General features: G+C 49.8%; 1 protein-coding gene across 2 annotated transcripts in view; it reads right to left on the bottom strand.

The window, feature by feature from the left end:
- Positions 1-12510, bottom strand: part of GDNF (glial cell derived neurotrophic factor) — a 30643-nt gene extending 18133 nt beyond the window's left edge. Inside the window, exon 1 of one of the 2 annotated variants that reach the window (XM_004698072.2) lies at positions 12345-12510. In XM_004698072.2, the coding sequence (XP_004698129.1) occupies positions 12345-12495 (151 nt within the window). In that variant the 5' untranslated portion in view covers positions 12496-12510. The remainder of the gene's footprint in view (positions 1-12344) is intronic. The other variant, XM_004698073.2, reaches the window with a different exon arrangement.
- Between the last annotated feature and the right edge of the window lie 1094 nt (positions 12511-13604).

The following is a 13604-nucleotide window of genomic DNA, read 5'->3' as shown; positions in this document are numbered from 1 at the left end:
TGACCCCTTCCACAGCCACCCTTTGACGGTACTGAGAGAGGGGAACTTCTGGCCCAGCTCACTCACTCTCCTGGTATTGTCCTGGGCATACATGTCTATACTGGGACCTCCATGTTTGTACTGCTCCTCGGGACAGATTCCTATCAGGGGCTCATTGATGTAAGGACCCAGGAGTCCCACCACAACATTCCATAAATGATGACCTAGATCTTGTTCTTGTTGTTGTCAGGTGACATCTAGTGGGTTTCCACTCACAGTGACCTAAGTACAACAGGACAGACCACTGCCTGGTCCTACGCCATGCTCACAATCATTCTTATGTTTGAGCCCAATGTTGCAGCCATTGTATCAACCCATCTTGTCAAAGCCTTCCTCTTTTTTTGTTGTCCCTCTACCAAGCATGATGTCCTTCTCCAGAAGCTGGTCTCCCCTTATAACAGGTTCAACGTACCGGGATCTAGTCCTGTGGAAACACCCACATTCCCAAATGGAAGGGCAGTCTGTGAAACAGCAGGCAAGGACAGCCTCAGCCTAGACGCTTCACAAATGCCCACGTCATGACCATGACAAAGGCATGGGGACCATTTCAAGTTCAAGGAGACCCAGGAGACATGCCAACCAAATTCAGTGGGTGGCTCTTGACTGAGTCCTTGATTTACAACAATGAAACACAAGGTCTATATTGAGGGCCTCATGGCCGCAGGCGGGGACATTTTAATATGGACTATAGATTGGATAACAATTCAGGATCACTGAGCTCAATGACAACAGAGTTATGGTAGGAGCTAGAGTTAGGGTGGCACAGAGGTTGAAGTGCTGACTCCCAACCAAAAAAGGTTGGCAATTCAAACCCATCAACTGCTCTGTGGGAGAAAGAAGTGGCAGTTGGTTCCCGTGGGAATTACAGCCTTGGGAATCCTAGGGGGCAGGTCTACTCTGTCCTATCAGGACACTATGAGACAACAATGAGGGGTTTTTTTTTGGCTTAAAATAATATTTTTATTTTTACAAGATTACAGGCTGAGGTATTTAATGCTATGATAGTTTCAACTAACTCTCAAATGTTCAGGGGGAAGAAAAATAGAGAAAAATAGACAGTTAACATGAGGTAAATGTTGTTAACATGAAGTATATGGGTATTCAAGGTATTATGTACTCTCAAAAGAGAATACCATGTAAATAAACCAAGAAATATTGGCAAGAGGGATCAAAACTCACTGCCACTGAGTCAATTCCAACTCAAAGCGACCCTTTGGAACAGAGGAGAGCTGCCCTTGTGGGTTTCTGAGGCTGTACCTCTGTATGAAAGCAGAGAGCCTCATCTTTCTCCCTCTGAGCAGCTGGTGGGTTTGAACCGCTGACCTTGCAGTTAACAGCTAAATGTGTAACCCATCCCATCACCATTCTGGCTCCCTAGTTCATCTTGTCTAGGTGCCCACGGCAAAACTCATTGCTTCAACTGCCTGCCTGCCTGCCTGGCCCTCCACCCAGCCTTGCATCCAGCTCACTGTTACAATCTGGAGGAGTGAAAGTTGTCATCAGGTGCATATTCACTTGCGTATTTGAATGGAAAAGTGAAACCGGACCTTCTCTAACCAAAAAGTTAGTTTATTTGGGCTGGTTATTTGATGGCTTTCCATGAACTGATGAAGCAAAATTCACAGTGCTCAGGTTTTGCCAAAAGTATATAGCACATATTCAATCCCAGGGCGGATTACAAATGACATCTTGCAAAAAACGTTTTAGCCTTATGGCCAACATTTTAGATGTTAACTTAAAAAAAGTGCAATTGTTTTTAAAAATTCTTTTTGTAGGGTTTCAGGCAAAACTGTGTGCAGACCACAGCCTATGAAAGTCCTGCTTTCCACCTGTGTACCCAATGGAGGTCCCACAAAAGTGGGCTTTCCCTCCGCCTAGTCCTTTCCCGACAGCGACTCAACTCAGCCTGCGCAAACCCAAACCTCGCGGAACAGCGGTGATTGCTGCAGCAGCACCCGCCGTGTCCTGTGTGGAAGCTTCGTCCCCTGGGCAGCATGGGCTGCTCTGAGAACATGCATGTCCCACCCGGCCCCCTACTGCCATCGAGTGGACTCCGACACAGAGCGAGCATGCAGGACAGAGCAGAACTGCCCCGAGACTGTCAGTCTTACGGGAGCAGACAGCCCATCTTCTCCCAAGGAGCGGCTAATGGGTTAAGCCACTGACTTGGCAGTTAGCAGGCCAGTGTGTATCCCACAGCGCCACCAGCCTCTTGGTATACCGGCCAAGCCCTCTCCAAGGTGATCAGGCCCGCAACATGACCTCCTTTTATCCCCCAACGCTAGGGGGATTCCCTCACTGTGAAAATCCATATTATAGTTCTCATAACTCTTTTTCTAAAGGGTTTTTGTTTGGTTGTACACGGGGTCACTGTGACCTGGAGAAGACTAGAAGCCACCTACACCAACAGCTGTCTGGGCTTGGTGGCAACCGTTAACAATACCAGCCCCAAAGAACAAGCAAATCCGTGTTGGAAGAAGTACAACCAGAATGCTCCCTAGAGGCAAGGATGGTGTGACTTTGTCTCACGTGCTTTGGACATGTTATTAGGAGAGACCCAGTCCTGGGAGAAGGACATCCCGCTTGGTCAATCAGAGGGGTGGAGAGAAAGAGGAAGGCATGACAGAGTGGCTGCCACGATGGGCCCAAACATCAGGACAATTGTGAGGACGGCGCAGGACAGGGCAGTGCACTCTTCTCTTCTACAGAAGGTCCCCAGGAGTCAGAGCGGGCTTGATGGCACCTAACAACAGCAGGCCATCACTGAGGGACCACAACAACACAACACGCCCATGGAGGGGTCCCTGGGGTCTCAGTGGAAAGACTGGAAGTTCAAGTTCACACAGAGGCACCACAAGAAACAAAAGGCCTCAGGATGGACTCCAGAGAAATCAGTTACTGAAACAACAGGGAGCACACTTCTCTAACAATACACACAGTTTCCACCAATCAGACTGGACTTGACAACAATCAAGGAAAGAGTCTAAGGCTCTGTTTTAGGCATTGGCCTGCTAAAGCACAGGGACTGCAGTTCAAATCCATCAGCCACTCTGGTGAAAGACGAGGCTGTTTGCTCCGGTAGTCGTTTACAAAAACCTTTTCCAAACCCTCTATAGGGTGGCTGTGAGCTAGAATTGACTTGAGGGCAGTGGTTTTTACAGGTGTGGTTTTTACAGGAAATGGAGCATGTTCTGCTTCGATTAGTGCGCTTATTTGATGTTCTTGGAAATCTGGGTCAGAGTTAGGGAAGATATTTTCAGCAAGCCACAGTTCATGTCTCTTCCTTTCACTGGTTTGTACTAAAGTCCAAACCAGTGCCTTTGGGACGTGTGGTCTCAGGTTTGAATTCCGGTTTCACCCCTTACTAGAAATGTGAGTTTAAAAAAACACTCCAGATGTCATCTCTTCATCTGTAAAATTGGTCTAGTAGGATCTTCTCTTGTCTAACAGTGCTCAAATGTATTTGATTTTAGGACAAGATATAGAAACTAAACACAACAAAACAGAAAACAAACTCACTGCCATCGAGTTGGTGCTGACTCATATAGGAGAGAGCAGAACTGCCCCTGGGAGTTTCTGAGATTTAACTGTTTACAGGAGTAGAAAGCCCCATCTTTCTCTGAGTAGCTGGGGATTTCGAACTGCTGACCTTGTGGATCACAGTCCAACTCATAACCACTATGCCACCAGGGTTCCTATATGGCTTATTAAAAACTGGGGTTAACCGGGCAGGTAGTTAAGAGGTGCTGTGATCCTAACTTTATTAGGTTTTTAATTTAGCTATTGACTGCCAAAAAACCACTGCCCCCAAGTTGATTTGAGCTCACCAGTTGATAGCCACCTGCTCGGGCAGGGTAGAATGGCCCCAGGGGGCTTCCATAGCGGTCATCTTTATGGCAGCAAATGCCCTCATCTTTCTCCACAGAGTAGCCAGTGGGCTCAAGTGCAGCCAAGCACTTAACCACTGTGCCCGAGGGCTCTGAACCAGCCTTTTTGATGCATTGACTCGATGGCAGTGAGTTTGGTTGGGTTTTTGGTTCTGATACTGGGAAGCCTTTTACAAAATAACAGTATAAATCAGGCGGCCTCAAACTATGGCCCGCGGGCCACATGCAGCCCACCGAGGACATTTATCCGGCCCGCCGGATGCTTTTGCCCCGTTTTGTTTTTTCACTTCAAAATAAGATATGTACAGTGTGCATAGGAATTTGTTCATAGTTTTTTTTTTTAAACTATAGTCTGACCCTCCAGTGGGTCTGAGGGACAGTGAACTGGTCCCCTGTTTAAAAAGTTTGAGGACCCCTTATAAACCCATGATGCACCTCCTGGCATGCACAGACTTGGAAAACATTCTGCTGATGAAATTAGTCCATCACAAACGGAAAAATATTATATGAGACCACTGTTATAAGAGGGGAACACCAAAGGGAACAGACTTTGGAGGTCACCAAGTGGAGGAGGACAAGGTAGGGAAGATGAAGCAGCAGGCTAGATGGGTGTTCACTTGGGTGAAGGGGGATTTCGAGATTCACAGGAGGGAGAAGATCATTCGAGGGGTGGGTGGGACAAGCTCAAGTGGGTTGGGTAAGCTATTGAGAGGTTTGATAAGTCATTTAAACTGGTAAATTCAAATTCATGTTCTGAAATGTAAAACTGCCACCTAATTCACACTAAAAAATTATTAAAAGACAAAAACCAAAACCAAGGGCATAGTTTCTCCAATGAAAATTATATCTATGACATAAACCCGCTCGTGAGCAGTATGGGTACTCGAATATCTTTTTTTTTTTTAAATAACAGTCCTGCCTGCTGCCACCTGTCTGCTCCCAAGGCCCCAGGGCCCCCCTCTGCCACTGAAAGCGGAGCCAGTCTCATCTTTGCCTGGCTTTCATGGTGTCTCATCATCTGGGTACCTTCTCCCAGAACTCGGAGGCTGGACTGGCCTCCTCCTCGTTTCCACCACCGGCATCTTCCCCAAATCATAGTCACAAACAAGGCTATGCCTCTCCTTTGGAGCCAAGGGTCATAGTGGTTACACACTGCTGTTAATCTCAAAGTCAGCAGTGTGAAGCCACCAGGTGTGGCTTTCTACTGCTGTAGAGTTAAAGACTCAGGAACCCACAGGGGCAGTTCTACCCTGTCCCATACGCAGCTTTCAAGCACCAGCTCACATCTTGCCCTCCTCCTCATAGCATCCTCTCTTGCCACTGTTCTCAAATTAAAGGGACTTCATTGCTGACTCCCTACTGTGACGGCAGCTAATAGAAATGCCCTGGGAGTCATATGTCCCTGTTGGAGAATCTGCCCACTCATCTACTCACCCATCTGTCTGTCTGCTTGTTTATATCACAAGCCACAGCTGATCACACTGGAGCCCGTTTGATGCCATCCAGCGCCTAGTGCATGAAAGATACGTAATATTTGCTTCTTGATTCAGCTCAAGTGACTGACTCAAGATGGAATAGTTTACTCAAGTGCAGGTGTTATGGACCACCCATGTTAAAGAAAAATAGAGGAAGGAAAGTTAGGAAGGGAACATGCCAGAAAGATTTGCTGTCCAGATCAGCTAAGTAGAATCTTTCCAGTGGATTCTTAAGGTGTTGGATCAACCAGTGGCCCAAGAACTGGACAACTTAATTAAGCCTTTAAGAGAGGTCTCTTAACAGCAACAGTTTGAGACAGGTCTTCAAACTGGGGCCTGAGGGAGATGCTCATCTCAAATCTGACATCAATGCTTTTCCAGAAGAGTCTGACTTTCCCAGAAGCTTCATGATTGGCCTTTTCAAGGGCCAGTGTTCCCCATCCCCCCCACTCCACTTCCAGCTGGAGGTACTTGGTGTGGTGGTGGTGGTGCTCATTTGATCCTCCCTAAGGCAATGAGAGTCTCTGGGGAGTTACCACTTCTTTATGCTGAATTTGATGCCATAACATTAGAGCTTCACATTTAATCAGCCTGCTCTTGTGGCCAGAAGCTTCCTTACCTGCCTGAATGGGCTGAAAGCCAGGGCCCTTGTCGTCCTGAAAGTTTATGAAGCAGCTAAACTCAGATGTCCAGCTGGGGTCATTGAAACCAGACACATTCAATCTCAACACCACAGATAGCCTCCAACTCTATTCACCTCCATAGAAGGACATGGACATGACCCTGTCCTGCCTGGCTCCTCCGGGCCAGGAGAAGAAGGGTTTCTTCAAGCCTGCTCTGGGAGCCCAGCAGGAAGCATTCTGTAACACACCGAGGGCTCAGACAGGGCTGGCGGGAAGGGGCTGTGAACCCTGGGAAGAGCCAAGGGGAGGTGACCCGGGGGCAGACTCCCAGGCGAGGCCGGCTGGGCCCAAGTGCTGACTGACAGCGGAGGCCCAAAATAGCCTCCCCGCAAGGCTTGCATTTCTTCCATTGGGGCAGGCTGTTGTCCTGCCTGACATTCCACCACTCCAGGGCTGCATCCTGGCTGAGATGCCAACGTGAAGGGTCGTTGTGAGGGTGCTGGGGGTGGGCCACTCTAAGTAAACATCCCATGAAAACACCCTCACGGCCACTGAGTTGATTCCGACTCCCGGAGACCCCGCAGGACGGAGTAGAACTGCCCCTGTGGGTTTCTGAGATGGTAACTCTTTATGGGAGCAGAAAGCCTCATCTTTCACCTGCAGAGTGGCTGGTGGTGTCCAACGGATGACCTTGCAGTTGGCATCCCAACTCGCAACCCACTAGGCGGGTGATCAGTAACAACAACAATAGCAACAATACTTATTTACGATTCGTGGGCTTTACAAAGCATTTTCTCATTTGACCTTGTTTATCCACCCAGGGAGGCAGGTACTATTAAGACTGTCCCTATTTTACTGATGAGAAATCTGAGGTTCATGAGATGTTATACAACACCCAGGCTGGGATCCAAACTCGAGCCTGATCTGAATGTGTTAATTAACTTGAATCTTACTTGTTAGACCTCCCTGAAAGCCTATTCCAGCTCTATGCCGTCCCTGTGCAGGTTATAGATCCTGGGCACCCTGTGCAGAAACTCTAGCCCAATAATATTAGGAGTTATAGTTCAAGGACCTGTGAGTTGGGCTAGACAGGGAATGTCAGAGCTTGGACACAGGTTGTGCATGGGGAATGTTGTGATCTGCTATGGAACTGGTGGTGTACTGGTTTACAAGCTGGGTTACTGACCACAAGGTCTATCAGTGTGCAGCCACCAGCTGCTCCTTGGGAGAAAGATGAGGCTTTTTGCTTTCATAAAGCCTTACAGCCCCCGAAACCTATGGGGGCAATTCTACTCTATCCTATAGAGTTGCTATGGATCAGAATCGACTCAATAAGAGTGAGGGAGCTGAGCTATCAAACTGATAGAATGTAATCCCATTTGATTACAACAGGGTTTACTTCTCCCTGGAATGGCAATTTAAAACACTGCTCAGTGTCTCGCTGGCTTCTAGTTGAACAAACAGGGAAGTCTCCCTTACCAGCCCACGCTTCCTTCTTGTTGAATGGTTTTCCAGGTGTAGCACACATGCATGTGTACTAGCAAGTATGCTCCATGTGGGCAGGGACTTTTATCTATTAGGTGCACCAAGGTACCCCAGCATCTAGGACAGTGTCAGGATGTATCCCCCACTGCCACTGAGTCAATTCAGACTCAAAGCAGTCCGACAGTCGAACTGCCCCATAAAGGTGCCAAGCTTGACTATCTCTATGGGAGCCAGAAGCCTTATCTTTCTTCCCCAGAGCAGCGGGTGGGTATGAACTGCCGCCCTGCCAGGTAGAAGCCCAACACTTAACCCGCTATGTCACCAGGGCTCCTTCCATGCACAATCAGGCCTCTTTAGATACTCATTGGATGAATATACAAGGAATTCGCTGATTGACAACATAGTCAAGTTACGATGAACTGTGCTTATGATGGCCCACGATTTTTTTGGTGTGTATACACCTGAATGAGTTGGACTTGCCCCTACCAAGGTGGTTTCATGGTTAGTACTACATCTGTACTACAGTGTTGCACCCTATAGTTGCTGTTCACATTCTCAGCTGCAGTGTTGCCAGCCCCCAAAGACAAAGATCAGACTTGTAAAGATATCGACACAGAAAAAAACCGAGGTATTCGAGTTAAGTCCAGAACCGATTTACTATATAGCAGTCATCAGAATGGAATGCAGGCCCCACCATCAGCTGGGGACGACCTGCGGGAAGTGTGGAAAACCGCATGCATGTTGTGCTTTCGCTGGGGAACCACACTTACAGCTGCCACACCCAGCTGAGATCTGGAAGATGCCTATGATGACTGAAACTTCTAGCAACACAGACAGCTTGCAGGATGCTTTCAGGGCAGTCCCGGTGCTACAAATACTTAAGCATGCAGCTACTGACTGAGAGGTTTGGTGATTTCAGCTCACTTCCAAGCAGCACCTTGGAAGAAAGGCCTGGCCACCTGCTGCACTGCTTTTAGCCCTGAGTTGAAGAACTACCTCCCGTATAAAGTGCTTTCTCCCAGGTGGCGACCTGAAAGCTCTCCGTGGCAGAGAGGCTGGGTGGAAACTCTGGTGTCTGCTTCAGCAGACCTCCCTTGTGGCACTGTGGCAAAGTCACTTTACTGCCTTGGGCCTCAGGCCTGTACCCCCCAGGGCCCTTTCCTTCCCCCTGGAAAATGCTATGATTATCTACCAGCTTCACCCTCTAGGTTCCTCAGCCTTCTCGAATCCAGTTTCACAGAAGGACTGGGAAAGAGTGAAATAAAGAAACAGCGACATTGGCAGGGAGTAGCCTTGGGTGCCTGCAAAGGAAAATCGCGGCCCCCTGAGTAAGACAAGCTCTGGTGGGGCAACAACTGCTAACCCTCGGATGGGTGGCGCTTCAAACACACTCAGCAGCTTTGCTGCCCAGGCAAAACCGGCTCCGGGAAGATGATAGCTTAGAAAACCCAATGCGGGCAGTTCTCTGTCACCTGCGGGTGCTCAGAGTGGGAACTGACTCCCAGGCATCCAGCAATAGCAGGCGTTTCCATAGAAGGCAACTGTGGGCCCATTCCCCCTCCCGGCCACTCTAGGCAAACACACTAGCCTCTTCTTCACCTATCTTACTGAGTGAGTTCATCCTGCCACGCTGCTATGAAGAGAACCCTGGCCGGTTCAGAACGCTTCTAACCAAAAGGATGCTTCTGCCAGGAGGAGCCAGCACCCTCTGACCTGCGCAGGGAGACTGTTAATATGGTCTGGAAGATTCTTTGGTCCATCTTTCAGTTAACAGCGTTTGAAGGGGCCCATAGGGGCCAGAATTTATAGTACTTTCTATTTCCAAATGAAATGCGGTGACTTAATGTTTTTCTACGCAAGCTTTCCCCAGCCGCCCTGTCAGGCACTGTGCAGAATATGTCAGCACTGTGCGGAGAGGGTGGGGGTGCATGTTGACACTGTGGGGAGCGTTCAAAGCCTGCACACTGTCATTACCCTGCCTTCCCTGCACTGACAGCTCGCTACTGTGTTGAACATACCTGGAAAGAAGTCACTTTGGCTTAGCATGTGGCTCAGTTTCTCTTTGGGAACATTGCTCATTCCAGTTTCCTCTCGGCTCTAGTGGGTCCTCCCACAGAGCAAACAGAACTGGGTGTGTTCTCGTGGTTCGAGTGTCAACGGGCCAGCAGCATCTCGCTCTCAGTCCCTTGATCACTCAGCCTCTGGCTTGTACAAGAGTGGTAATTCTTGCTCCGCAATGGCCCTCCTCCCCACCATGAAGTATCAGGAGGGTTAACGTGACCTTGCTTGCTTTGCAGGCGGTTGTATCTTTTGTGAATCACCAAACTCACTGCCAAGGAGTTGATTCAGTCTCATAGTAACCCTACCCAACGGGGTAGGACTGTCCCTGTGTCTTTTTTGAGACTGTAGCTCCTTATGGGAGTAGAAAGCCCCATCTTTCTCCCACAGAGAGGTGGGTAGTTCTGAACTGTGGACCTTGAGGCTAGCAACCCAATTCCAGATATCAATGATTCTAGCTGTGTGAATCTGTCTGCACCGTAATCAGGCAGAGCCATTTTCTCCCCCAAAAGTCCTGGTTGGAGCAGGTACCTTCATTTCAAAAGATTGCTCCTGTTCTCTTCGAATCTTTCTTCCATGGGGTGGCTGGTGGTTACGAACTGCTGATCTGGTTGTTAGCAGCCCAATGTGTAACCACTATGCCACTAGGGCCCCAATTTAAATCACAGATGCCTCCTACAGCAATTCTAATGTGTGATTTTCATGGACATCATCAACTTGTAGTGATTTGATCGTGGCTGCTCACTGGCTGACCTGATCAACATCTACACATCCAGATCTTCAGGTCACACCCCAAACCAATTCCATCACCATCTCTGGGGAGGAGACCCACCATTTGTGCTTTCTAGATCTTTCCAGGGGATTCTAGTAAGCAGAGACCACTTCCCAAAGGATGGGTCAGGACAGAAGTATCCAGGCCAGGTGCCAAATCTTTCAGACAGTGGCATTTCCGATCAGAAAGGCCTCCCTTTTATTGTACAGTTAGTTGTAAACTGTTCATTGAGTCCTAAAGTAAATAAGTAGTTTGTCCAAAGTCGGACTTAGTTGGAGCCAGAGCCACAACCAGGGGCCAACATGAAGCCAAGGTTGGAGGGATACTGAGATACCAATGAACCAAACCACATTCACTGCCATTGAATAGATGCTGACTTGTAGTGATGCTATAGGACAGGGTAGAACTGCCCCTGTGGGTTTCCAAGACCGAAACTCTTTATGGACGTAGAGAGCCTCGTCTTTCTCCCGCAGAGAGGCTGGTGGTTTTGAACTACTGACTTTATAGTTAGCAGCCCAACTTGAGATTCTGATGACGGCTCTGTCAATCAGTCTGCTCTGTAATCAGGCAGAGCCATGGTTTCCCCTGGATGTCCTGGTTGGAACAGGTACTTTCATTTCAAAGGCTCAGTCCTCTTCCCTGTCTCATCCTAAATCACCCTGGAAGCTCTCTTTGGCCTTAGAAAAACGCATGCTTTCTCTTTCTGGGGGCTTCTGGAAGAAGAAGCTTTTCTTGCTGTCATTAGGCATGAAACAAATGTGCCACATTTTATGCCTAGCCCATGGGTGTGGAGGACATTAGCCCAGGACTGAAGAGTGCGGCCACCTTGTCTACTGTTGCTGCTAGCACAGTAGGTTTCCTGTGGGGTTGGGTGAAGGAGCCCCGGTGGCACAGTGGACTAAGCACTGGGCTGCTAACCGCCAGACTGGGCTTTGAACCCAGGGGAGAAAGATGGAGCAGTCTGATTCCTTAAAGATGGACAACCTTGGAAACCCCATGGGGCAGTCCCTACCAGGGTCGCTGTGACTTGTCATTCTCTCCGTGGCTGTGGGCTTGGCTTTGGGGTTGGGGTTGTACATCACCTTTCCTTATTGCTACCTGACTCATCCACACACCACCCTCGCATTGCCTCTAAGTTGTGGTGGAGTACACGTTTATGCGGCAGAGAAACTTTGCGGAGAGCCGAGGGCCGATGACAGTGAGTCAGAGTTGACGGGTCATGGCAGAACATGCTGTTTAAAACGTATTCCATTTTGAGAGGCCAATCACAGACTAATGGTCTAATACGAACAACCAGCCTTTTCTTCAGCGTTAACGCTGTCAGCTGTGGCGTGGACCTCCAGTTTTCTTTCCCGAAGCCCAGCCAGCACCATTTCCCAGAACTCTTTATGGAATCTGGGACTTTTCTGACCAGAGTAGACACTGCCCAGATGTTTGTTCTAGAAATGGAGGCTGTTCTGGGCTCTCCTTGCCTCTGGCTTGCTTTTAGTGCAAGTTAGGCCATTGTTTGTCCTACTCCTGTAAAGATTTACGCTCTCCGAAACCCACAGGGGGCAGTTGGAGTCTGTCCTCTGGGGTCAAGCCATGAGTGGGTGTCAACTTGCGTGTGTGAGGCCTCTCTGCTTTCAGAGGTAATTGTGGGTGGGAGTGCAATGGGTTCCAGAAGTCAGCATATGCACACACAGCAAAACCAGGCACAGAGTTCTGAAAACCAGAAGAAAGAGGGAGTGTGTGGACCTACGAGGGGAGCCAAGAAAAGGGCACGCTGGTGGGCCTTCCTGTGGTGCCCATGCTAAAGGAACGCTATACACTTCGCTGCCCCTCTTGCTGGACAAATCAGCCCCGCTCATTTACAAGCCAAGCATCCCCGGGCGCTTCAGGCTGCAGCCGGCAGTGTGGCCCCCAGGAGCCGGGCCTTAGCCCAGCGCCTCTTTGGGGGTGTGCGCGGAGGGGGTGCGTGGGGGCCCACCGGTGGCCCGCCCCGCGGGGAGGGAACGGTTCTTACAGTCACTGCTCGGCGCGAAGGGCGCACGGCGGCGGCCGAGGGAGCGGTCTTCGGAGGGCGCCTCGGGAGGCCTCTTACCGGCGGGCAGCGGGAAGGCGGACGCGGTGTGGAGCAGCACCAGGCAGACAGCCACGACATCCCATAACTTCATCTTAGAGTCCCGTCCAGCGGCGGCACCTGCACCGGAGGAACGTGGGAAAGGAAAGCGGAGAATGCGCATTAGACATGCGTGTCCCCTGGGCCCCAGCGCTCTCCGCTGGTTTGTGACACCCCTGCAGGTCCTCCCGGCCTCTCTCCAAGTCTGACCTATTACCCTTCCATTGGTCAGCAACAAGTCCCCAGCCCCCAACAACCCTCCCTAGCCTGGACCCCCAAGGTGATGGGGCAAAAGCCCACTTACTCTTCATTCCAGGCCAGCCCCAAACAGGGGATTCCTTCCTGGCCACTCTCAAGAACCAGCCCCCAGGCCAGGCAAGCCACAGGCCTTTTAATTTTACATTAAAAGCACCCCACTGTCGATCAGTCCCTAAGAGGCACAAAGCGCCCAGTCAGGCTCGCCCCTAGCTCCCAGCCTCACTCTTCCCTGGACTCCACAACCATTTTGTGCCAGGAACTCAAAGTTAAGAGTTTGTTGTTGTTAGGTACTGACCTAGGTCCAACCAAAGGAAACACTGCCCAGCCCTGGACCCTCCTCACAACATTTGAGCCCATTGTTTGCAGCCCCTGGCTCCATCTGTCTCATCCAGTGCATTCCTCTCTCTCCCTGCCCAAGCTTGGCAAAGTGGCATTAGGAACTATCTGCACGGTTAAAATGATCTGCAGTGTTCAAATGACTGCAGGTCTGAAAACCTACTCAACTTCAAATACTACTTCCACCTCTTCCCATTAACGCAAAGCAAAGCAAAACAGAATACAACAAAAACGCCTGAAAGGAGCATCAGACAGTAAGCACTCAGTGCTGGGTGGTTGCTATCAGGCAAGGATGGCAACTGTCTTGAAAAAAACGGAAACCTCTCTGTAGCATACCCCAAAACTCGCTCTTGGATTTTATTTTGCAGCCCTACTGGATGCTGGCCCTAAATCCCTTCTTGTCCAAGGAGAGCCTCCAGCTTCCCGTGTCCCTGTCCAGCGACTCCAGTCACTGGAAGCCTAGGCCCCAGATGCCAGGGGGTGGGGTGCTTTTCTCAAGACGGTGAGTTCTGGAGGCGTTTCTGCCTCACACCCCCAGAAAGAAGGGCCACGCTGCCCGCTGGAGCCCGC

This window comes from Echinops telfairi, unplaced genomic scaffold (assembly GCF_000313985.2).
Source record: "Echinops telfairi isolate 266 unplaced genomic scaffold, ASM31398v2 ScPeMD7_7469;HRSCAF=8507_1, whole genome shotgun sequence".
Lineage (NCBI taxonomy): Eukaryota > Metazoa > Chordata > Mammalia > Afrosoricida > Tenrecidae > Echinops > Echinops telfairi.
This window is presented reverse-complemented; position numbering and strand designations above follow the sequence as displayed.